Source organism: Dermochelys coriacea, chromosome 23, assembly GCF_009764565.3.
Source record: "Dermochelys coriacea isolate rDerCor1 chromosome 23, rDerCor1.pri.v4, whole genome shotgun sequence".
NCBI classification, from domain to species: domain Eukaryota; kingdom Metazoa; phylum Chordata; order Testudines; family Dermochelyidae; genus Dermochelys; species Dermochelys coriacea.
In genome coordinates this window covers 6,559,473-6,586,127 of record NC_050090.1, presented here as the reverse complement: position 1 = coordinate 6,586,127, position 26,655 = coordinate 6,559,473, and the positions used below count along the sequence as shown (strand labels likewise).

At 50.2% G+C, this 26,655-nt stretch overlaps 1 protein-coding gene across 1 annotated transcript in view; it reads left to right on the top strand.

The window, feature by feature from the left end:
* Positions 1-16,787, top strand: part of LOC119847488 (galectin-4-like) — a 44,996-nt gene extending 28,209 nt beyond the window's left edge. The window contains 5 exon segments of the mRNA XM_038382320.2: positions 4,171-4,200; positions 4,820-4,908; positions 5,457-5,505; positions 5,508-5,624; positions 16,162-16,787. Coding sequence (XP_038238248.1) covers positions 4,171-4,200; positions 4,820-4,908; positions 5,457-5,505; positions 5,508-5,624; positions 16,162-16,305 — 429 coding nt within the window. The 3' untranslated portion in view covers positions 16,306-16,787.
* The last annotated feature ends 9,868 nt before the right edge of the window (positions 16,788-26,655 follow it).

The following is a 26,655-nucleotide window of genomic DNA, read 5'->3' as shown; positions in this document are numbered from 1 at the left end:
CCTCTGGCAGAAGAAAGATTGCCACTAGTGGCACTGGGGTTTCTACCATAGCGGAAGGGTGTCCTGAGCCTCTTTATAAGTAACAAAAGCAAGATACCATTGAATCGGGCCTCCTTTTCTTGGGAGTGGTTCAATAGGCTAGCAAAGATTGGCTGATATTCAACCGGAATGCTCCTTTGCTCAGTTTCATCCCATCACTCCTGCAGTTAGGTCCCCGGCTGCTGATGTCCGTCCAGCACTTTAGGTAATCGTATAGTCAGTTCTTTTTTTGTTGAGATGTTGCTGTGGGAGATCACATGACATTTATTTTCCAGACTGTTCCATGACAGGAGAGACATCAGTATCATTTAGTCCCATCATATGCTTCTGTTCTACCCTCTGCCTCAAACACAGGCAAGGTGTAAAGATAGCTAGAGATGAAGGGCTTGTCTCCACTGCAAAATCAGGATATAATTCCAGTGGTGCCCCTAATTCGAGTTCCATGACCACGCAGCTCCCCCACTGGAGCATAACAGGACACACCGTCTAGCCAGCGCTCAAGTCATACAGGAACGCTGGTCCAGTGCTCTTCTGGGGAGCTGGCCCAGCGTTCCAGTCCTGTCACTTGACACACACAGGCCGGGAGGGCTGGCTGTCCGTCAGTCTGGGAGCCTATTGTTCTCTCTCACAGTCATTCAGCCAGACAGGCAATACCTGCGCAGAGCCAACCCCTCAGCTGCCAGCGGGACCCACTCGTTTTGCCAAGCTTATATGGGGCGATGGGGATTTATCAATTGAAGTGGCCGCTCCTGGCACTGGGGCGGGCACCAGAGCTGGTGCTCCTGCCGCTGCTGCAGGTGCCTCTTGGAGCAGGATTGACTTGCCCTTCCCCAGCCCTAGAGCCAGCTGCCTCGGAGAGACACCCCACAGCCCACCAGGAGCCTCTGAGCAGCACTGACCCCCAGTAGCAAGGAGCCACGCCTGGAAACTGCTTGTTCCTGGCACCTGGCCTCTGCCCTGCCCCTGGCAGCCTAGCAGGACTGGGTGGTGCTCAGCCCTCTCCTGCATTGGACTTTTGGGCAGGGTATTCCATCTCCCCAGCACCACTCCCTTCCCTGTGATAGCAGTGAGCTGAGCAGCGAGGGGTTCCCCCTGCTGCTGCTGCCACCCCTGCCTCACCCCTCCCTTCCAGCCTGTGTGTTTTTTTTTTTAAGGACTGGAGTACTGGCCATCTTTTGTGGGGGCTAGGAATGCTCAGAGCATCCCACTGAAGCAAGACCACAGATGATACAGGCTGGGTGACACCTAGCTCGTCAGAGCTAGTGCAAGTACCTCTACCTGAGCGAGCATTACCCCCTGCTGCTCCAATGGCAGTGCAGTTCATAGCCAATGATACGCAAAGGAGTGATGTGGCCAGCATCACATCTGACCACCTTTGACTGCCCTAACCTGATGGATCAGATACCCTTGAACAGGTGGGTGAACAGGAGGGCACCGGTCCCTTCAGGGGTGTAGCCAAGCACCTTAACCACTCAGCCACCTGCACCCTTCTGAAAGGATTGGGCACTTAAAGAAGCAGTTTGGCAGTACGGTCCTTTGTGGCTCTAGCCTGGAGTGAACAGTCATGTAGATCGATCAGATGGTGAGTAATAGGACAGGTGTGAAGGGTACAGACACCAGGGAGAAAGAGGACTAGTTTAGGGGGGCGCAAAGGGGGTAGACTCAGGAGTAAGGGAATGAAACTGAGCAAATGAAAGTGGGGTAAATAGCAGGGAAGTGTTTTGGAATAATGAATTTACTAACTGTGAAAGTTTCCCAGGGAAAGGGCCATTGCCTGAGCTAATTAAAACAGGGACCAGCCTAAGCCCTTGAATCGGCTACCCATCAGAGGAGGGAGGTTCTGGACCAGCCCTCCAAAGTAGTCATGGGGGCAAGAAACCTAGCTGGTTTTAAGACGGAGCTGATAAATGCATAATGGGATTAGACGATGGGGTTGCCTGTGAAAGCAGGGACTGGACTCCATGACCCAGGCAGCTGCTTCCAGCCCTGTGTTCCTAAACCGTCCAGAAGGACCCAGCATGCAGGTCTCCTTCCTCTCTGATTCTGTGCTGTCCTGCAAGTGGTGAATTCCACACATTGATTAGCTGCTGGGTAAAAGTGTGCTTCCTTCGATCCATCGTAAAGGTGTCACGATTGCATTTTAGTAGGTGTCTCAGTTTAAACCCCAGGTCTCTCTCTCTCTCTGCACTGCTGCCCTCTCCCAGATTATAAGCACTGTGATTATTCTGTCCCTCCAGGGTGGAGATCTAGATTCACCGAGCCCCATCTATGCTGCACAGTTCACGCTGGATCTCTCATTTGTGCTTATCTGGGCCTGTGAATCCAGACGGAATTTGCCTCTCCTACACATCAGTATTAATCTCATGGAAATACTGATCCCTGTCTTCTCTTTGCTGCCTGTTCTCTGCAGGCAGTTTTTATTCACTCCCAACCTGTAACTTGTTCTGTGGGCCTGTTTTCGCCCAGTGCTGGGATGGTGGCATTGGCATTCCTGGTGTTCCCTGCTGCATGGTCTGTCGGTGAAATCCCCAGCTGTCACACCTCCATTGATTAGTTGATACTTTGCTGTGGATCAGCCCAGTTGTTATTTCTGTGCAACTCCCACAATGCACACTTTCCTCTTGGTACACAGAGGAGGAGGAGCTGCTAGTTATTTAACACACTTCCTGCCCACCACTTCCATTATTGGCCTTGTGCTTTCTTTTATCCGCAGTGGGTTTCCTCTCCTGGCTTTTATTCAGTGGGGTCACAGGCTTCCTTCTGGGATGTCTCAGCCCCCTGCCTGGCTGAATCTCGTCCCCAGCTAGCTCCAGGACACCAAGCACAATCCTTCCCTTCCCCAGGCTGCCCTTACCTTTCCGTTCCATCGCCCTGACCTTAGGTCTGCTCTTTCCTTTTTTATTGTTCATGCCAAACCCACGGCCTGGATCTTGCTCCATTCCAAACCCTCTTGAAAGAGCAGCTCCTCCCAAAGCTCCCAGCAGGTGCAATGAGTTTGATGGGTCTCAGTTCAGTTCCTGTGGCAGGTGCCCCCTCACCATGGTCTCTCGGACAGAGAGACAAAGACTCAAATGGGCCAAGATGCTGAACGCCTCTCTGATCAGGAGAGATGACCCCTTCCTGGCAGAGGTGGGGCACACTGCAGGAGGAAGTGTGTGTGGCTGGCTGGGATGCCCCTGTCCTGAGGGCACCATGATTCCCAGCAGATCTGGGGGCAGTTTTCAATTCCTGGGGAGCTAGGAGAAGCTGGGCTTTCCTAAGGTTTCTTTTTTATCCATCTTCTCCATTGCATTTGATCTCTCACAAATGTAAATTGCTGTTTGTTTCCTTGCTTTCCTGATTTTGGGCTCCTTCAAGGCATTGTTGCTGGCAGGAAGGCGGCAGGTTTTATGGGTTGTTCTTAGTCAAAGCTGCTACAGAGGCTGGGAAAGCTCCTGTCAGAGATGAGTTCAGGGGCCCAGGGAAGCTTATGCTCGGGAGATGACCTAGAGTGCAGGCTGGATGCAGCAAGCATAGGTGAGAAGTGTGCCCGACTGTAAAGTTCACAAGCTGAATGCTACTGAGAGCATTTCTGGGAACGGTGACAATGCTGAGAGCTGGGCTGGGGTTCGCTCAAGGGCCCGGAGGCACATTCTGGAGCCAGCTGTGGCCAGCTCCATGGAGATGGCAGCTGGCATTCACAGCTGCCTGAGGTAGTCCTTGTGGGTCACTGGTCTGCCTTGCCCTGACTCCCATGTCCACTGCAGCGGGAATGCCCGGGCTGCTCAGGACAAGAGCACTGGGTTGTTATTGCAGGGTGCTCATGAGACCTGAGCAGCAGACCGGACTCCCTTCTGGGGAGAAAAGAGCTCTGTTGGCCTTTATTTTAAGGAGGAACCCGCACCGGCGTTCCCTGCGCCCTGCAGAGAGGTAGGAGGAAACACAGGCCGGGTAGGGTTGTGCCTAGTACCCTTGCCAATGGCTTGTCAAAGAACAGGGAAGGCCTGGTGCAGTTCCCCACCACCAGAGAGGTGCTGGAGCCTCCTGCCAGGGGCTTAGCCACTGGCGCTCCCCAGCCAGCACAGGACTGGGGGTGTTACACCAGTGATGTATGAGGGACTGTTCTGACGCCTTTGTGTCGTCTCTCCTCAGCACAACACTCCTGTGACTGTGACCAACCCTGTGGAGTACCCAGCCAAACAGCGAGAAGGAACTAGTGAGAGCCGGGGTCAGGATTTTCTGACTTATCTGAGCAGGAGCTGCCCCCACCCAGAATCTGCCTTGGCCCAGAGGCCTCAACCCCCATCTCAGTTGCTCATGACGATATGACCTAAAGGCCACTGTGCTACCAGCTGAGTGATGATGGCCTGGCCTGAACAGGTGTGGCACCAGAAGAACGGGGCCTGTGCAAGCACATGGGGACTGAGTCAGCTGCTCCATACGGAAGGCAGGAGCAGGAGCACAGCCCCAAGGTTGGGGGAAGCTGCTTGCTTAGCCCTCTGCCCCAGGGCAGCTGTGTAGGAGCTGCACCTCCCTGAGCCCTGGTGAGGCAGAGCTACACTGGTGGGACACAACCAATCCTGACCAACAGAGCCAGTAACAAGCCCCTCCAGCAGCGCTGTCCCTCCAGGGCCTGGCGGTAATGGAAGATGCCCCCTCCCCCTGAGACACTTCATCCCCTACCCAGGCCTGTCAGCCCTTTAACCCCAATCTGGGTTATGACAAGCCTCCCCTGGCTCCTCCACACTTGGGTGCTGTGGGAAAGGACTGTGGCCTATGAGATTTTGGGCTCTCTTTTCAGGTCGTTCCCATTCCAAGTGGCATCCCAGGGAATATCGCCCAGGACCGCAAGATCACAATTATGGGGAACGTGCCTTTCCATGCAAACAGGTGGGTTTTCTGGATGCAGCCTGGAGGGGACACTGGGGGCTTTGGGCCCATGTGAAGGGCTGGTTTTCACCCCACCATCACACAAACCCAGCTGATAGGTTACAGCAGGAAATGGGGGAGAGACTCACCAAGCAACAATGCTTTAGAAATGGCGGGGAAGGGTGGGTTGATGCACTCAGCATGTGACAAACAAAAACCCTTTGTCTTCATTTGGGATGCAACGCTAAGCACCAGGCCCAGCTGGATGTAATCCCCCTTCCTAATATTCCTTCTCCACAAGCAGAGTGGTCTTGTCACAAGATGCTGAAGGCAGCTGGGAAAGTCTGGGCTGGGATAGGGAATTGCCAGGAGCTGGGCATAGGAACTACTGGTCAAGTTGTGTGGGCTCCAGTGCCCAGAGAGGAGAGGGGGTTGGGGGGGTGTGTTGAATGTGGCCCTGGCTACAGGACATGGGTCTGTCCCACTCTCCAGTGTTCACCATCCTGGTACATTTCTCCCTGAGCCCTTGTTGTGAAAAGCTCTGAACAAACCCTTTCTCCTCCTCATAGCTTCTACGTCAATCTGAAAAACAGCATGACTGGCAACATTGCCCTGCACAATCACACCCACGGCTGAAGGAGAAGGCGCTGGTTCGGAACACCCAAAGCCATGGCACGTGGGGCTCAGAGGAGAGGCACGTCGCCATCCTGCCTTTTGTGCCAGGCCAGGCTTTCCAGGTGAGCCCCAAAGGCAGCTGTCTTGAGGCACACATGGGAAACATGTTCTCAGCTTCATGCTTCAGCTGGGATGCTGTGCAGTCGGGAGTCAGACCCACTGGGAATCCACAGAGCCACAGGCCCCTGTGGAAACTAAATCCTTCAGAGGACATTTCATTTTGAGGACTGCATCATGACCAACAAAATATTTTCCATCTTCCTCTACCCCTTTGGGGGTCCTTGACACCGGCGGAGTGTGAGAATTAAAGGTTTCAGAGTAACAGCCGTTGTAGTCTGTATTCGCAAAAGAAAAGGAGTACTTGTGGCACCTTAGAGACTAACCAAATTTATTAGGGTATAAGCTTTCGTGAGCTACAGCATCGATTGAAGTGAGCTGTAGCTCACGAAAGCTTATGCTCTAATAAATTTGTTAGTCTCTAAGGTGCCACAAGTACTCCTTTTCTTTTTGAGAATTTAAAGTTCACCCATATTGGAATTGTCCAGACATAGAAACAGTCAAGATCAGTTGGTTGGTTGTTTTTTAATGGGCCAGTGCCTACTAATTAGAGATTTGCTCAGCATGAGGTATTCTACCCTGTCAAAACTGTTAGAATTAATTAGTAGAATTCCTAGATTTTATATTTTGTGTGGTGGGAATCTTATTAATTTCTTGGCCTCAATGAACAGCCTGTGGCAGTGAGCCTTACAGTCTAATTGTGCCCTAATGTGAAAAAGTATTTCCTTTAATTTCATGGACTAGCTCCCAATTCTGTGTTTAAGAGACTAGGGATAAGCTCCTGTGCTCTGGCTCTTGGATCATTCATTGTATAGCATCCGATGAAGTGAGCTGTAGCGCACAAAGCTTACTGCTCAAATACAATCTGTTAGTTTCTAAGGTGCCACAAGTACTCCTTACTTATTATTAAGGTTGCTTGAAACTTCCATTAATAAGATCCTTTTTTTCAGTGCTTCTAACTTAGCCTGAATTCAGGATGAAATTTCCCTAGCCAGGTATCAGCTTCAGACTGAATTTTTTGGTAAGTTTCAGTAGAAACAGTTCAGCCTTTTCAAGAATAAAGCTAGGAAGAACTAGGTTGTTTTGCTCATGCTCAAGAATCCTTGTGACCATTCTTGCTGAGAAGCTCTAGGGCAAGACCCAACAAAGGGGACTTAGGCACTGCACTGCTGAGCCAACTTTTAGGTTCCCTGCTGTCTAGAAGAATCCACAGCCTCAAGTGGGCACTTCAGGCTCCCCATACCAGTGCCAGGGGAAAGTTAGGGCCTATGACTGGGGTCCACAAAAGCCAGCAGGCTGAAGTGGCAGCTGCGTAAAACAGCCAACAGGAAATGCCAAGGAGCGGCAGGTGACCAAAGCTCAAAGGGATGTAGGTGTCATCCCTCGACTGGGAGTTAGGTGTCTGTCTGTGCTCGGATTCTCTGGTGTGACTCTCTCCTGGAGTTAGGTGCCTAAGCTGGATCAGCTCTTTCTTGGGGGGAAAAGACATCCCTTAGCGGATAGAAGGGGTGTTGACACTACGCCTCCGGTCCCCTGGCCAGTAGGGGCACTCACCCAGGATGTGGGAGATACGAGTCCTGCCTGATTTGAACCAAAATCTCCAAACTTCCTAGCTAAGTGCCCTAAACCAGTGGGCTACAGAGGGTAGGTCACATTCAAGTACTCCTGCTGGAGCTATTCCACCTTGATAATAAAACACTTAACTAATCATTAGAACACATCTCCTTAAACCCCTGGCCTATACAGGGGAGGGGCAATGCCACCTCTTTGCATGGGACCCAGTCCAGTACATATGCTCTAAGGCAGCTTCTTAGCTTGGCCATTAGATCTGGCCCCGCAGGTGAGATAGGTGGGTACTGTCTAGTTTGTGAATTCCACTGGGGTTTAGGCATTAGCAGGGTGCCAGGTGTCAAGCCTTGGACGGCTGTGCGCATACCCACCCGCAGGGATTTAGGTGCCTAGGAGACTACCAAGAGAAACAGAGGCACCCAGAGGATTCAGGAGCCTACAGGGTTTGGCAGCAGCTGGGCAGGGGTTTTGAGGTTCTAAATTTTGGACTCAAGTGCCTAAGCTGGCAGTTAGGTGCCTAAATCCCCCTGTGCTTTAGAAATTTGGCAGGGGAGGGGGAAATGTGTATCTCCCTTGTATCAGGAACATGCCTTTTGCTGTCCCTGCGAAAATCCACCCACCTACGGCCAAGTTATACATCAATGCAAACTGCACTTTGCACCATGCTCAGTAGGGTTTGTTAGAGGCTGCAGGTGTTATTCTCTGAAGAGTCCGTCTGCACAGAGCATGCTCCAGCCCAGGGCTGTAGCGTCTGCAATTGCTCCTCCTGAAGGTTGCTGTCCTGTCAGGCTCCAGAGTGGAGAACAGGGAGACTCTCTCCCGGGTTCTCCTCTGCTTTCCCTGCTGGGCCCCAGCCATGAAGTGGAGGAGGAAGCAGCCTGCCTAATGCAGAGGGATAAAGAGTAGATGCAGGGTGATTTCATCGTATAGTGATTGTATTAGCAGGAGTGTTGTAAGCAAGACACCGAGAAGTATTCTTCCGCTCTACTCTGCGCTGATTAGACCTCAGCTGGAGTCTTATGTCCAGTTTCTGGGCGCCACATTTAGGAAAGATGTGGACAAATTGGAGAAAGTCCAGAGAAGAGCCAACAAAAATGATTTAAAGGTCTAGAAAACATGACCCATGAAGGAAGATTGAAAAAATTGGGTTTTTTAGTCTGGAGAAGAGAAGACTGAGAGGGGGGCAACTGTTAACACCACCAACCTCCTGTATCCCCTGGCCAGTAGGGCACTCACCCAGGATGTGGGAGATACAGCGTCTGCCTGATTTTGAACCCAAATCCCAACTGATAACCGTTTTCAAGTATATAAAGGGTGTTACCAGGAGGAGGAAGAAAAATTGTTCTCTTAACCTCTGAGGCTAGGACATGAAGCAATGAGCTTAAATTGTAGCAAGGGAGGTTTAGGTTGGACATTAAGAAAAATTCCTAACTGTCAGGGTGGTTAACCCACTGAATACATTGCTAGGGAGGTTGTGGAATCTCCATCATTGGAGATTTTTAAGAGCAAGTTAGACAGACACCTGTCAGGGATGATATACTTAGTCCTGCCATGACGTGCAGGGCACTGGACTGATGACCTCTCGAGTCCCTTCCCGTCCTATGATTCTATGATAGCTTCCAAGGCCAGAAGGGAACCTGTGAGCATCCAGTCTGACCTTCTGTATAACATGGGCTAAGAGAACTACCCCCACAAAAATTCCTCTTTAACTTGAGCAACATCCTTTAAAGTGGTGTTGTGGCAGATAGAAGCCTAAGAGGGACAGGACTCAAGAAAGGCAGCATAAGAGCAGATGTGTCTGGGTCTCTAGAGCAGGGGTCCTCACCTTTTTCTTTCTGAGGACCCATCCCCTCCCCCACCCCACATGCTACAAAAACTCCAAGGGACCCACCAGTGCCACCACAACTGTTTTTCTGCATATAAAGCCAGGGGGGTAGCATTTAGGGCAATTGCCCAGGGTCCCATGGCCACCATAGGTGCGGGAATAATGGGTGCGGGGGGGAGAGGTGGTGCTGCAGCACCCCTGGGAATCCCGGCTGCCACCCAATGTACCTGGCATCTCAGCTGCCCTCCCCGCTTCCAGGGTCCTGGCTGTCGCCCTGTGCCGAGGGCTTTGCCTCAGCCTGGGGATGGGGGAGAGTGGACAGCACCCCCACTATTTAAAATGTTCCAGCGCCACTAAATGCCACAGGGGTCCCCACAAAAACAGGTTGCTCAGGCTTCGGCTTCAGCGGTGGCAGGGCTGGGAGTCCTGGCCTTCAGCCCCACACAGCAGGGCTTGAGCTTTCTGCCCTGGGCCCCAACAAGTCTAACATTGGCCCTGCTTGGCAACCCCCCCAAAACCTGCTCACTGCCACCCTGGGGGCCCCCGGACTGCTGGTTGAGAACTGCTGCACTAGAGCACAAAAATCAGGGTTCAACATCTCACCATTCCTGTGCAGTCAACACATCGCTGTGAAATGCGCAGGCAAAGTGTGTTTCATCCCATCTAGTGACCAGTCCCTATAACAGCCTTCTACTGTTTGCTACCAGTTACTCAGCTTGAGGAGTAGCAGTCTGTGCTGTGGGCCCAAAGGTCCCAACCCTACTGAGGACCCATGTGGGGGCCAATACAGCTCCATGTAATGGAGTTTCAGGTTTTGCTGTTTGGTTTTGCAAAAATCAGAAAGTTACATTTAAAAAGTATCTAGATTAAAAGAGCGCTAAAGTTGCAAGCACTCAAAAATTAAGAAATGCAAGAGGTAAGATTCCCGAGGCAACCTTAACTCTGCCCCCTTGTGGGTGTGCATCATAGTACAGTCTTTAACGCCAAGTACACTGACTAACGACTATTTTTTCAAAAGGATCTCTGCCTCATTCAGTGCACAGGATGAACTGTGCTCAGGGAGTGAGGCAACATTTGAAGACTTTTTTATCCTCCTCATTCAACGTGTGGCTCCTGCCTTATTTGCCACACCTCACCTAAACACTGTACGGCATATAGAATTATTCCATTTCCTCTTGGGCTTTTCGATGACACTCACTACTGTGGCATCTGACGGCAACACAAAGATTAGTGACACCTCTGTCAGGTGTGAGACAGTATTATTATCCACTTTTTACAAATGGGGAACCGAGGCACAAAGAGTCAGTATTGTCAAGAGTGATTTGGGGCACCTAACTTGAGATACCTGCGCCCTGATTTCTCAGAGTGTTCAGCATTTGTATATTACCTCATATGCTCAATTGCAACTCCCACTGACATCCCTTGCGGTTACAAACACTCAGCCCTTCTGCAAATCAGGCTCCATGATCTCAAGTTGGGAACCCAGAAAATGAGAAACACACAATGACTGGCCCCCCCATGAATATTTTCATTTAAGTGACTCACCGAGGAACTCTGTGGCAGCATTCAACTGCCCTAACCATGGGAAATCCTTTCCTCTGCCTGCAATTACCCTGCCTCATTCATCACACATTTTCCAACTTCTGCAGCAAACGAGGCCGGGGTCCTGCAAATAATAGCCACCTTTACTACACAACCCTGATTCATCCCAACACACCGTCCATCCTGTGCACTGAATGAGGCCGGGGTCCTGCAAACAATAGCCACCTTTACTACACAACCCTGATTCATCCCAACACACCGTCCATCCTGTGCACTGAATGAGGCCGGGGTCCTGCAAACAATAGCCACCTTTACTACGCAACCCTGATTCATCCACAACACCGTCCATCCTGTGCACTGAATGAGGCCGGGGTCCTGCAAACAATAGCCACCTTTACTACGCAACTCTGATTCATCCCAACACACCATCCATCCTGTGCACTGAATGAGGCCGGGGTCCTGCAAACAATAGCCACCTTTACTACACAACTCTGATTCATCCCAACACACCGTCCATCCTGTGCACTGAATGAGGCTGGGGTCCTGCAAACAATAGCCACCTTTACTACACAATCCTGATTCATCTCAGCATGATTCAGAAAGGCCATAGCCCCAGTGCCCACACTGCTCATGGCTCCTCCACTTGCACCTGTGTCCAGACAGAACCCAACCACAGATGCCTCTACACAGGCCTGGTGTGGATTTTCAGAGACTGTGGCCTGCATTTGCCCATCACAGAAAGCCAGACTGGGGGACCGTCCAGTGTGAGAGATGCCTACTGAGAGACTCTCTCAGGAAGCAGGTGGGAGAGTTTCAGGAGGAGGTGGCTAGGCTGAGGAGCAGCCATGCATACAAGGAATTCATTGAACATATGCATATGGAGACCTCCAAGGTTGAGGAAGCAATCCAGCTGGAGAGGACTGCATTAGCACCACCAGGGGAGGAGGAAACAGCTTCTTTACAAGGAGGAATCTGGTTACTTCTGATGGCAGGCAGTGCTCCACCCTTGCTCCCAACACACCATCCACAGAGATAAAAAAAAGGGTGTGCTGCCCTGGCAATGAGGGATGGCGGAGGGAGGAGAAGCCATATACTCCTGAGGCTAGCAGGGTCACAGCCACCACTCCCAAGAGGAAACAAAGGGTGGCGGTGGTGGTCAGTGACTCCCTCTTAAGGGGGACGAAGGCATCCATCTGCAGTCTCGACCTGGCATCCTGGGAGATGTACTGCCTGCCAGGCGCCTGTGTCAGAGATGTTACAGAGGGATTGCCATGGATCATCTGGCCCTCTGACTACTACTCTGTGCTGCTCATCCATATGGCACTAATGATTTACTGCAAGGTATGACCCTGAGCAGGTCAGCAGTGACTACAGGGCTCTGGGAATGAGGCGGAAGGAATTGGGGCAGGGGACAGGTATGTTCTCGTCGATCCTTTTAGTCACTGGTAGGGGTCCAGGCAGTGACAGACACATCCTGGAGGTGAATGATGGGCTCCGTGGATGGTGTTGCCAGGAGGGCTTCAAGTCCTCGACCACGGGATGCTGTTTCAAGGAGCAGGACTGCTGAGCAGAGATGGGGTCCATCTGTCAAGGAAGGGGAAGAGTATCTTTGGATACACACTGGCTAACCTAGTGAGGCTGGCTTTAAACTAAGTTTGATGGGGCAGGTGACAAAAGCTCACATGTAAGTCCAAAACATGGAGACTTGGGTGAAAGGTCAGAATATGGGCGGGGGGGGGGGACGGGACACAGGCAATCACAGCAGGGACAATGGAGACAAGAGGGAATATAGAGGAGAAATCAAATGAACATCTTAGATATCTGTATACTAATGTAAGAAGTAGGGGGAATAAGCAGGAAGAACTGGAAATACCAGTGAATAATCACAATTGCAACATAACTGGCATCACAGATACTTGATGAGATAATTCACATGCCTGGAACATTGGTATAGAAGAGTACAGCTTGTTCAGCAATGACAGGCAGGGAAAAAAGGGAGGAGGCGTTGCCTTGCACATCAAAGATGTCTACACTCTAACTGAGGTGGAGATAGAAGTGGGAGAAAGACCTGTTGAAAGTCGCTGGGTAAGGATAAAAAGGGGTAAAAAACAAGGGTGCAGTCATGGTACAGGCCTACGACAGGCCACCTAACCAGGAAGATGAGGTAGGTGAGGCTTTTTTTAATAGCTAACAAAATCATGCAAAACGCAGGATTTGGTGGTGATGGGAGACCTCAACTAACCGGACATTTGTTGGGAAAATAATACAGCAGGGCACAGATCATCCAACAAGTTCTTGAAATGCACTTTTTATTACAGAAGATGGAGAAAGTGACTAGGGGAGAGGCTGGTCTAGATTTGATTCTGACAAACAGGGAGGAATTTGTTGAGTATTTGAAGGTGGAAGGCAGATGGGTGAAAGTGATCATGAAATGATAAAGAGTTCCTGATTCTAAGGAATGGTAGTAGGGGAAAAAAGCAGAATACAGACAATGGACTTCAAAAAGGCAGACTTTAGCAAACTCAGGGAGTTGGTAGGTAAGATCCCATGGGAAGCAATTCTAAGTGGAAAAAGAGTTGGCACTTTTTAAAAGAGACATTTTCAAGGGCACAAGAGCAAACTATCCTAATGCATAGGAAAGATAGGAAGTATGGCAAGAGGCCACCTTGGCTTAACCAGGAGATCTTCAACGAGCAAAACTTAAAAAAGAATCATACAAAAGTGTAAACTAAGTCAAATTACAAAGGATGGATATAAACAAACAAACAAAAACAAACACAAGTATGTAGGGGCAGAACTGGAAAGCCAAGGCACAAAATGAGATTAAACTAGCTAGGGAGATAAAGAGTAACAAGAAAACATTTTACAAATACACAAGAAGCAAGAGGAAGACCAAGGTCAGAGTAGGCCCATTACTCAATGAGGACGGAAAGATAACAATAGAAAACACAGCAATGGCTGAAGTATTACATGCCTTTTTTGTTTCAGTATTCAACAAAAATGTTAGCAGTGATTGGACAACTAACATAGTGAACATCAGTGTAAATGGGGTAGGATCTGAGGCTAAAATAGGGAAAGAACACGTTAAGAATTACTTAGTCAAGTTAGATGTCTTCAAGTCAGCAGGGCCTGACAAATAATTCATAGAATACTTTAGGAACTGGCTGAAGAGATCTGAGCCATTAGCGATTATCTTTGAAAACTCATGGAGGATGGGAGAGATCCCAGAGATTTGGAAAAGGACAAATATAGTACCTATCTATAAAAAGGGGAATAAGGACAACCCAAGAATTTATAGACCAGTCATCTTAACTTGGGTACCCAGAAAGAAAATGGAGCAAATAACCAATCAATTTGTAAGAACCTAGAAAATAATAAGGTGATAAATAGCAGTCAACATGTATTTGTCAAGAACAAATCATGTCAAACTGACCTAACTTCCTTCTTTGACAGGGTAACAAGCCTTGTGAATGGGGGCAAGTTGTAGATGTGATATATCTTGATTTTAGTAAGGCTTTTGATATTGTCTCACATGGCCTCATAAACAAAGAGAAATATAGCCTAGATGAACATATTAAGGTGGGTGCACAACTGGTTTGAAAAGTGTACTCGGGGAGTACTGATCAATGGTCCACAATCAAGCTGGAAGGGCATATAAAGGGGTCCCACAGGATCTGACCTAGGTCTGATTCTATTCAATATCTTCATAAATGATTTGGATAATGGCATAGAGAGCACACATAAAGTTTGCAGATGATTCCAAGCTGGAAGGATTTGAAAGTGCTTTGGAGGAGAGGATTAGAATTCAAAATGCTCTTGACAATCTGGATAAATGGTGTGAAATAGATAGGATGAAATTCAATAAGGACAAATGCAAAGTACTGCACTTAGAAATAATCAATTGCACAAATACAGAATGGGCAATAACTGCCTAAGAAGGAGTACTGCAGAAAAGGATAGGTTTCAGAGTAACAGCCGTGTTAGTCTGTATTCGCCCAAAAAAAAAAAAAGGAGTACTTGTGGCACCTTAGAGACTAACAATTTATTTGAGCATAAGTTTTTGTGAGCTACAGCTCACTTCATCGGATGCATACGATGAAGTGAGCTGTAGCTCACGAAAGCTTATGCTCAAATAAATTTGTTAGTCTCTAAGGTGCCACAAGTACTCCTTTTCTTTTTGCAGAAAAGGATCTGGAGGTTATAATGAATCACAAACTACGTATGAGTCGACAATGTAACACTGTTGGGAAAAAAAAGGCAAATATCTGGGATGTATTAGCAGGAGTGTTATAAGGAACACATAACAAGTAATTATTCCACTCAGAACTGATAAAACTTCAGTTGGAGTATTGTGTCCAGCTCTGGGCACCACACTTCAGGAAAGATGTGAACAAAATCCAGAGAAGAGCCACAAAAATGATTAAAGGTCTAGAAAACATGACCTATGAGGAAACATTGAAAAAACTGAGTTTGTTTAGTCTGGAGAAGACTGAGCGGGGACATGGTAATGGTCTTCAAGTACATAAAAAGTTGTTATAAAGAGAATGGTGATAAATTGTTCTCCTTAACCACTGATGACAGGATAAGAAGCAATGGGCTTAAATTGCAGAAAGGAAGATTTAGGGTGGACATTAGGAAAAACTTCCTGTCAGGGTAGTTAAGCACTGGAAAATTGCCTAAGGAGGTTGTGGAATCTCTGTCAATTGAAAGTTTTTAAGAACAGGTGAGACTAACACCTATCCAGGTCTAGTTCAGTGGTTCTCAATCTATTTACCATTGTGGGCTACATATGCTGCTCTCTATGTGTTATGTGGGCTGCATCCACACAATATATACTACATGTATGGCCCTGAGGATGTCACATGGGCCACAGCTGTATGCTGATTGGGCCACAAGTGGCCTGCGGGCCATGGGTTGAGAACCACTAGTCTAGATAAAACTCAGTCCTGTCCCAGTGCAGGGGACTGGACTAGATGACCTATTGAGGTCCCTTCCAGTCCTACATCGCTATGATTTTATGTAATTAAAGACTGTACCATGATGCTCACACACAAGGCAGATGAATTAAGGTTGCTGGGCAATATTAATCCCTATATCATCTAATTTTGAGTGCTTGAATTTGCAATCTTCATGTTCTTTTAATGTAGGTTTTAAAAATATGATTTTATATACTTTGATCTGCTCCCCATTCGTCTCCTTTCCCAAGCAGGTAAGCTTTCTGCTGAAAACAAATCTTTTAAAGATACTTCTGAGGAAGTGGAGCTTGAGTTGCAATCTTAGCCATACTGCGTTCCCTACCAAAAGAGCTTGAAATAAACACTCTGTGATCATGTAATGCAAGGGGTGATCTTGGAGATAAGCCAGCTGCTGTTTATTTCAGGAGCTCTGTTAGAAAATGTTACATTTGTGGTTTTGAAACACACATTCACATGACATCAAACTCACAGGTCAGGAGAAGGTTTTCTTGACTTCCAACTTTATCTTCTTAGCTAATGTGCTGCACAATGAACTGATGGCTCCCCTAGGCCTTGTGTTATCCATGTAACAGATGTTCTTGTATCCTTGGGTGTCAGGGCACACAAATGTAAATCTTCTCTCTCTTCCAGATGGAGATAATGAACACGAGGAACTGCTACCAGGTCTCGGTGAATGGGCTGCGTGTGTTTGACTATGTCCATCGCATCCCTGCCAACCAGGTGGACCAGCTACAGATAGCAGGGGATGTGACACTCTCCTTTGTGCAGTACTAATGGCCCCACCTGGGCCACTAAATTCTCATTATTTTACTCAACCCACTGGGCTGAGTCTCATCTTCCACTCCACTCCACAGCCCTCCATCTTCCACAGCCCTCTCATCATCTTCATTCAACAGCTCCACTGCTGAGCCTGGAGATCTCAGCCACCAAATCTCACATCATACAGAAACTTGGAAGTCTCGGGGCTTGGGGGAGGGAAGGGCTTCTCTCATTGTCTCTTTTTTTAATCTATATACATTTCTGATACTGTAGATTAGAGCAGTGGTTCTCAATCTTTCCAGACTACTATACCCCTTTCAGCAGTTTGATTTATCTTGCGTATTACAAGTTTTACCTCACTTAATAACTACTTGCTTACAAATCAGAGATAAAAATATCAATGTGTCACAGCACACTATTACTGATAAGGTGCTTACTTCCTCATGTTTACCATATAATTATAAAATAAATCAACTAGAATATCAATATTGAACTTACATTTCAGTGTGATACTTGAGCCTGTTTTTCACTTGTGAGCCTTGTCTGAAGGCTGAGCCCCATGCGGCGTGGCTAAAGCATGTAACTTATCTTTATGGGGCCCCCTATGGCATGGGGCCCCAGGCAGTTACCCTGCTTGCCACCCCCTAATGCCAGCCCTGCACTTGCGAACTCCCTAAACCCATCCAGTAACCTCTCCTGGTGTCATGACCTTCAGGTTGAGAAACACTGATCTAGATGATTTGAGTACCCCCTAGAAGACCTCTGCGTACCCCCAGGGGTGTGTGCACCCCTGGCTGAGAACCACTGGATTAGAGTTCCAGGGCCTGATTCAACCATGTCTGATGATGAGTTTGGAGAGGGTGGGGGGGTTGTTTGAAAGCCTGACAGAACACCATATCACCCGTGGGTGAACACTTTTCACCAAGCGATCACTCCATAGCTGACCTCTCAGTCCTCTGCCTCCAAGGAAACCTGCACAACACTGTCAAAAAATGAGCCTGGGAGCTTAAATTCATAACTTTGCTAGACACTAAAAATCATGGACTGAATAGAGGCACTGGATTTATGGCTTATTACAGCAACGTGTAATCCCCAATCCTTCTCCCCACCAAGCGTTCCCCTCCCAATGACTGGACAGGTACTGAGAGGCTACTTCACTTTTGAAATATGTGCTATCTACTTATGCTAAACAATCTGTTCCATCTTGTATTTAGCTGTGACTATGACGAAGTGGGAAATTTTCTTAAGAGTTTTGCATGAATACTGTGTGGATCTCAGTTTCCCTGTGTGCTGCATGCATAATGAGGTGGTGGGAGAGGGAGTTTGTTGTTGCAGGGGACCAGGTGTGACCTCGCCTGGCAGTTGGGACACCGGAAAACTGCCTGGAGATGGGGGACCATAGTGACGAGGTGGCCCATCCCAGCTTGGCAGTCAGCCAATTCTGGCCACTGGGAGGACAAAGGGCTGAGGAGAGAGGACCCTGCTGACCTGACTTGCTGGTTCCAGCCAGGGGGAAACAAAAGATGGAGGAGAGGAGGCCCAGGTGATCTGTTTACCTGGAACCAAGACAAAGGACAGCAGAGGAGCTGTTGCAGGAGATAATATAGGATGGTTGGCTGGAAGGAAGGGGCAGCTGGACTGGGGAGAGAGAGCAGCCAGAGCCCCCCTGGATGCAGGAGAGACCTAGATGTACTGTGCTGAGGGTTGCTAGGCCCGAGGGCCCGGAGAGTTTCCTGTGCTGGGTTCAGATGCTCAATAAACCCTTCTGTGTTACGCTGGCTGAGAGTCACTGCAGGCTAGAGATCATGGTTGCATTATTTCCTCTGGGCATAGAGGCCCCAGGATTCAGAGCGAGTGGACTCCCTGAGGGGCCCCTCAGCCAGAAACAGGTGTGCTAAAGGACCCCCAAGAAGGGCTGACACTCTGAAGGGAGTTCCTCCCAGGGACCGTATGGAGCCAAGAGAGAGCACGAGTCCTGTGAGTCCATGACAGTGACACTCTGAGTACCGTTCCCACACTTGAAGAAGAGCTCTGTGTATGGTTGAAAACTTGTCTCTCACCAGCAAATTGGTCGAATAAAAGATATTACCTCACCCATCTTGTCTCTCTAATAAATTAACACAGCACACATTACATGGATTAAAAATTGGTAACATATAGGTCTCATCATAGGGGAATCATCGAGTGGGTGTGCTTCTAATGGGGTCCTGCAAGGATTGGTTCTTGGCCCTATGCTATTTATGTTTTTATCGATGACCTGGAAGAAAACATAAAATCATCACTGGTGAAACTTGTGGATGACACAAAGACTGGGAGAGTGGTAACTAGTGAAGAGAACAGGTCACTGATACAAGTCTTTAAATCAGCTATGCACTGAGAAATGAAATGTCATATGGAATATCATCCCTTGCAGCTGTACCTCCAGTGGTTCTCAACCTATTTACCATTCCGGGCCGCAGGTTGAGGACCACTGCGCCAGACACACATTGGCCTGCCCAACCCTGCGCTGCCCGCCTGCCCCTTCCCCTCGGGGGCAGGTCCATGCCAAGCGCCACACCAACCCCCCTGCCCAGAGACACCCCCCACACACAGTCCCCTATGGCCAGTGACCCCGCTAAGACTCCCCACAGACCCATATGCCCAGCGCCCCCCTTCCCACAGCCCCGCACTGCCCAGCGCCCCCACAGCCCCACCGCCACAACTGCCCAGCACCTCCCACAAACCCTCTCAGAGACCCTCTCCTGCACCCTTCCCCCCGGCCGCACTCAGCGGCCCCATTGGGAGGTGACTGTGTCCACTGGGCTGAGCTGGCAGTATGGCCAAGGATTGCTCTGACCCCTCAGGAGCAGCACAATCAGCTAAGATGGAGCAGGTACAGGGCCTGCCCAGGCTGGACTCCTCAGGACCCACTTGCCCAGCAGGGCCGCCTGTGTTGGACTGCTGAGCTCGTCTCCTGCCCCAGGGTGCTGCTTCACCTTCCCTGCTGGCAAGAGCGTTCCAGCTGGGCTGCACGGCACCATCTCCCCCTCAGCCAGCCCTGCCTCCTGCTGGACTGGAGTGGGAAACTTTGAATTTTTTTAACACACAGCTGGGCTGCAGCTGGGTGCTCACTGGGAGGCATGAAGCTGCCCGGGGTTGAGAACCACTGTACTAAACAGTCCCCAGAAAGACAGTCACAATGGAGACAGAGGACTATACATCACCCAGCATACACCAACAAACCTTCCAGCAAACACAGATTAGCCTCATGACTCACCAGTTATCCCACGGTGGGAAACCAGTACAGAAACAGCACTTCATACAAAGAAATGGCATGCGTGGGCAGGCAAACTGCAGAAAACCGGCACTTCCAGAGCACTGCCGGTGTAGCACAGACTTGATTAAACTGAGACAGGGAAGGAGACACAGAAGCAGGGTAACACACCATCCCACAGAGTGATAAACCTCATTGTGATTCCAAAAAGCATTGTGCAACTGTATCATGGAAACGGGTTGAGAGAGGGGCCCTTGACAGTAGAAGCTGGCAGACAGCACTGATCTCAGTGCTGGGGGGGACAAGCAGGAGAAGCAGCTAAGATGTTAGGAGGAAGGGGAAGTGAGGGGGAAACAAACACTGAACTCACAGTGGGGAGGAAGTAGTGGGGTGCGGGAGTGGAAAAGCAACACCACAGCACAGGGTGGGGTGCCTAGGACATGAAGTGTGAAAACTAGTCAGCGACAACATTAAACAGGGGATCGGAGAGACCAACAGAGCCCTACCCCAGCACAGGGTGTAACCTGTGGGGCGGAGAGAGCGGATGTGAATGCAATACACATGGGAATTCTTTACAAAAGGGAAAGAGGCCCTGCAGTCATCCCCATCACCTCTAGGTACAGCATGGGAAGAGGGCAGCTACCGGGAGTGACCCTGGGTGCAGCAGAAGTCAACACAGAGAATAGCAGAAAGAGCCAGGGGCCTGGGTGGCAGGTGAACCATGGGCTTGGGGAGGCTAGCCCCTGACTGGCCCACCCCTTCTGCCCAGGACCTCACCCCTCCCGACCCCACCAAAGCCCAGAGCCCCCCTACTCCACCCTGGAGCACCGGGCGGGCGGGCAGTACAGCCCCTTCCCAGGCCTGGAGCGCCGGGCAGGTAGGCAGCTGAGCACAGACCCCAGCCCCAGCATGGACCCCAGCCCCGGAGCTCCAGGTGGGCAGGCGCCATGGACCCCAGCCCCCGAGCACCACGTGGGCAGGCAGAGCGAGCACCTGCTCCAGCCACCCGGAGTCCCTGGCTGCAGGCTGGCCCCCACTAGCCCCAGCCTGGGACAAGGGCACCAGAGCCCTCCCAAAAGTGGGGGGCTGGGGCCCCCCACCTGAGGTGGAGGCAAAAGCAGCCCTCTGATCGTGTCCCAGACCCCCTGCTCAGGGCAGGTGGAGGGACCAAGGCTCCCCACAGCTGCCCGTGCAGGTCTCCCCGACCCAGCTCCAGCTGGGGGAGGAGGCCACGGAGCCACAGTCTGGCCATGATAAGAGCCGGGTGGCCAGCTGTAGGGAGCTGCGGCTGCCTGTGGTCCACCTGCCTGCCAGGCTCTCTGCATGCTGCACGGCTCTGAGGCCCTCCCACTCTGCTGGAGCCAGGTTCGGGAGAGCCATGCAGGTGCCAGGCAGGAGTGGGGAGCCGATGTGGAGTCGCAGGGCGGGGACACGGGTGGGCTGCTCTCAAACCCTCCCCCACCCAGGCAAGTGGAGGGTCCACTGCGGCTCCCCTCAGCTGCTTGGGCTTCCCAGCTGGGCTCCCGGGCCTGTCAGGGGGGTGGGGCCTTGGGGGGAAGAGGAAGGGAAGAGGGTGGGGTCCACCTCAGCAAAAGGTGGATGGGTCAGGCACCAGAGTAGCAGCCATGTTAGTCTGTATTTGCAAAAAGAAAAGGAGGACTTGTGGCACCTTAGACACTAACAAATTTCTTTGAGCTTAAGCTTTCGTGAGCTACAGCTCACATCATCGGATGCATTCAGTGGCCCGTCCACTTTCAAAAAGCAGGAGGGCTATGGCCCTCTGCCCCCTGGTTCTGGTACCGCTGGCCAGGGGCTTGGCCACATGGCAAAGAAGAAGCGCTGTGGTGGGAAGCAGGAGGGGGCCTAGGGTGGAGTGTGGGCAGAGCCATGCAGGCTGTTTGGGGAGACCCAGCCTTCCCCTGCCTTTGATACCCAGTGCCCATGGCCACAGGAGCCATGACAAGCAAAGTGGGTGGGGGAACTATATGCGGTAGAGGATGGGAGTGAACCTTGAGAAGAAGAGACACACACCAGGTTTCTCCCCCAACCTCCAACTTCATGTAATTTCCATGGGATGAAGCCCATGTCAGGGTTCACTCTCCTGACCCTGACAGCACCGCCACACTGAGAAGTTGGATAACATTGGAAGTATTTTTTTAAAAGGAGGGGGAGGAACACCCAGCCTACCCCACAGCAAGAGTATTAGCACCATTGCACTATGCAAAGAGCGAGTGAGCAGGACAATTAATGAGCCCTTCTGTCTGTCTCCAGTTACCTCTACAAGCATGGGCACTCTCCAATTTATCAATGTCCTTTGTGAATTGTGCTCACTAGAACTGGACACAGGATTCCAGTAGCGGTTCACCAGTGCGAAATACAGAGACAAAATTAACCTCTCTCCTCCTACTCGGATTCCCTGGTTTATTGCATCCAAGAATTGCATTAGCCCTTTTGGGCAGAGCGCCCCATTGGGGCTCACGTTCAGCTGATTATTCTGCTAACCACCCACAAATCTTTTTCGAGTCACTGTTTCCCAGGATAGAGTCCCCTATCATGTAAGTATGGCCGACATTCTTTGTTCCTAGATGTATGTGTGATGCTCTGTACCTCGGGGTCATATCCTACACCCCCCCATGTTCATCTTTATAAAATGATTGTTGGGGTATCCAATGCAAGTTTTGCCATGCTGGGTATCTTCAGAAGGCTCATAATGCCCGAGCATGGTGTTATAGTGATGTTATAGTAATGTAATGTTATAGTGAAGGGTTATAGGTTATAATTTCATGTATATTAGTTATGAGGCTTGAAAAATGTATCCCCATGGTTTAAAGCAAACCACTGCAAAAACTCTCCAAGAACAGGAAGGCAGTTCACCACCTCGTCAGGGACAAACCCAAGCCCAGCGTCACAGAACAATGGTCACTGGCTCAGGCAGCAAGAAAAGAATCTGTTAGACCAGGGATCTCAACTCGAATCACCACAAGGACCACCATGAGGACCAGTACATTCGCCCGAGGGCCGCATCACTGCCCCTGCCCCCGCTGTGCTGCCCCCACCCCCACCCCCACCCCACCCCACCCCTTCTATGCAGCCCCGCCCCGCCTCTTCTCACCCCTTCCCTGCCGCCCATTCCACCCCTTCCTCCAAATCCCCGCCTCTGCCCCACCTCTTCTCCTGCCTCCTCCCCTGAGCACGTGGCTCCCTGCTCTTCCCCACTCCCTCCTGGAAATGCTAAGCACCGCCAAACAGCTGTTTGGCGGTAGGAATCACCTGCAGGTAGGCAGAGGATGCGGACACACAGTGCACTGAGGAGAGGGGAGCCTGGCGGGCCGCAGGAAATAGCTCCGGGGGCGGGCGCAGGGAGCTTCGTGGGCCGCAGGAAATAACACCCACGGGCCACATCTTTGAGAGCCCTGTGTTAGACCCTCAAGGGAGTCACCCCCTTTCTTTGGCAGTTTAGGACTGCGATGAGGTAATAGCCACCTGACTCTGAGGGGTGGGGAGGCAAAGCCAAGAGGAAAAGAAAGGACATAATAAAAGGGAGAGACATTTTATCATGCTCTCTTTCTTCCACCTACATCTACAGATACCACCACCACCAAGCGCCTGAAATGCAGATAAAAGGGGGAAAGCCCAACTGAAAAGTTACCAGCAGCCTGTGGTGAGAAGCATCTAAGTTTTTAAGGACACTGAAAGTGTTAAGATCAGCTAGAAAGCATTCTGCTTTTATTTCATTGACCAAATCTGACTTATGCTTTGACTCACTTAAAATCTATCTTTAGAGCTAATAAATCGGTTTGTTTATTCTACCTGAGCAGTGCGTTTGGTCTGAATTGTGTCAGAGACTCCCCTTGGGATACAAACCTGGGACATATCAATTTCTTTGTTAAATGGCAAACTTAAATAAATGTGCAGCGGCCAGCGGCATAACTGGACCTGCAAGGTGGAAGGTTCCCAGGGTTGTGTCTGGACTGGAGACATTGCTAGTGTCATTTGGTTGCAAGTGGCTGGGAGCAGCTTACCATGCCAGAGGCTGTGTGTGAAGAGCCCTGGAGTGGGGTTCTCACAGCAGAGCAGGGTCAGCTGGCTCCCAGAGTCAAGGATTGGAGAGCCTACAGATCACCGGTCCAGATAACACCAGAGGGGAACGTCCACAGTATACATTTTCATTGAGCACATTAAAACAAAACATCATTTGCTTGTGCCCCGCTTACCAGTAATCCAGATCGCTCTGGTCTCAGGGAGCTGTTCTCTTCAATTATTTACCACTCCCCCAATTTTTGTGTCGCCTGCAACTTTATGAATGATATTTTATGTCTTCTTCCCAGTCATTAATAAAAATGTTAAACAGTGTAGGGCCTAGAACATATCCTTGAGGTACCCCATTAGAAACACACCCATTCCCCATTTACAATTAGGGAATACTGTACCTACACTACAAGCATTACAGAAGCACAGCTGTAGACATTTATCACAGAGATAGAAGGGCTTTTTTTCCAATCACGGACGAATTCTATAACTACCGAAATAGCTACCGCCTTTCAAGAGTTCTTCCATTGACCTAAGTAGGAGATCATCACACAGGGTGTGACGTTTTTCAAAGCCCTGAGCGATGTAGTTAGGTCAACTGACATTGCCTCTGGGGAGCTAATATCTGGCTGATTTCCCAACTTACAGCATGTCTCAGTGACCACCATATAACACAATTCTCATAACTTCATATGCATGAATGATACACATATATGGATAGAGAAATGATATTCAGCAGATCATAACCTCTCCTTTGATACCTTACATGGCATGCTTTATATGCAATTCATGATTATATGTAAATGAGAATATAGGGTTACAGGAAGCTCCTCCAAGGTATAGAATGTCAGAGTGGTACCCCATCAAATGCCTTACAGAAGTCTAAGTGTACCACAACAACACTTATCTTTATCCATCAGATTGTAATCTCACCAAAAAAGATCCAAATTAGGGTTGGATCTTTACTTTGTATTTTCCTGGTTTTTCAGACGTTTAGTGTAGCTGGACTCAGCGTTCTGGAAGGGCATGAATGAGCCACAGGCAACCGTAGCTCTGTGTTAACGAAGTTTTCTGCTGCGTGAACAGGAGATGTGGTATGTTATGTGGTCCTAATCCCTCACACATGGGCTCAGGCCCCTTTTTGAAATTTTGGAGCCACGATAAGTAACTGCTGACTTCTTCATCTCCTGCCATTATTCGGAAGTCAAACCTGCTTTGGGAAGCTCTGACAGACGCTACTGGGCCACGCTAAAGATGCAAAAAAATTTCCGAGTGGTCCAGTCCTGTGAGGGACTAAAATTGCTGTTAGGGATTCAATTAGACCATATTGCAATACATCCATGATGGACAGAAAGCTCAAACCCTCTGAGATCACCATTTCTGGGTGCAAATGGCTCTTAGGAAAGGGTGGCCAAGCTGGGGCTTTCATCATACCCTCACAGCCTGGACTCTGATTGTAGGGAAAGCAAGAGAAAGAAGCCTGGAGGAGTGAGCATGGAGCTCAGAGACAGCAAAGGTGGACGCAGAGCAATGCCATGCTCTGACCACCCTACAACGCACAAAACCGTTTATTAACGAGCCCTTTAATGTGGCTGCCCTGGTTATGGGCTCCTGATAGTCTCTCTCTTCCGCTCCGCTCTGCCTTTTTGTGTCGCTGTGTATTCGTTAATGTTCACACTACGTACCTGGTCCGAGTGTGGGGGAGTCAGGGCCCTGCACCATCCCCCACACCCCCGCGCGATTCACCGTAACTCTCAGCCAGCAGTAAAACAGAAGGTTATTAGGCGACAGGAACACAATCCAAGACAGAGCTTGTAGGTACAGACAACAGGACCCCTCAGTCAGGTCCATCTTGGGTGGCAGGAAGCCTAGACTCCCGTCCTGGGTCTCCCTCTGTTTCCCCAGCCAGCTCCAAATTGAAACCCCCTCCAGCAGCCTCCTCCAGCCACACACCCTGGCCCCTCATCCAGCCTTTGTCCAGTTCCCCGGGCAGAAGGTGTCACCTGGCCCCATTCCCCTCCTGGGCTCAGGTCACATGCTCACATATCATCCCTCAAGTGAAGTCACACCCTGATATCCCCCAATATTCCCAGGTCAATAGTCCCCACTCCCTACTCAGTCACAGTACCTCACTGGAAGTGTGGCATCACTAAGGCTAGGTTGTGTCAGTGGAGGAATCAGGCAAGAGGCAGCAACGAGGACAGGGAATTATCTGGGGCTGTAGCCCAGAGCTGCCTGCGTCGGCCGGTGACCACTGTGCACACACACTGACCTCCACCATTCAGGGCCTGCAGATGCTGACAAGCTGTCCCAGCAGAGAGCTCCAGAGAGAACACGCGTAAGGTATTTCCCCTACAAGGAGCAGTGGGAGAGCCCAGGGCTGCCACTGGCGTCTGACAAGGGTACTTAGGGCTGCCTTTCACTCTTGCTACGGAGGTGCTGCAGTCCCTGCATGCCAGACTCCATGTGCATTGGAGCACTGATTGCTGGGCCTGGAGCATAGGCACTGACTTATTTTCCCCTGGGGCTACTTTACCCCCCAGTCTGCCCCGAGGTCCCGCCCCCACTCCGGCCCTTCCCCTGAGGCCCCCTCCTTGCTCTGCCTCTTCCCACCCCCGATCTGCCCCCTTCCCTGAGGCTCTGCCCCCATTCCGGCCCTTCCTGTCTCCACTCCAATCCCTTCCCCAAGGCCCCCGCCTGCCTACTGCTCTCCATCCTCCCGCAAGCGCCTCCCAAACAGCTGATCCGTGGCACCACCAAACAGCTCTGGTGGGTGCTGAGAACCCTCTATTTTTCTGTGCCCCTCTCCCTCCCACAGGCTGCAAGCAGCAAGAATCAAAAGGCCAGCAAGAACTCACAGGCTGGAAAAGCCAAACCCCCAATTATGGAGCCACGCCCCTATCAACAAAGGAACAAATGGTTCCACTCCCATCAGAGCCCACCCATTGTCCTCCTGGAGGGAAGGGGATCCCTGCTCATCCAGAGACCTGAGAATCACTCCCAAAACCTCAGGTCACCACCACCACTTTTCTGCGACTGTACCTCCGACAGGGAGGGATATTCTTCACGCCCCACCAGCCCGA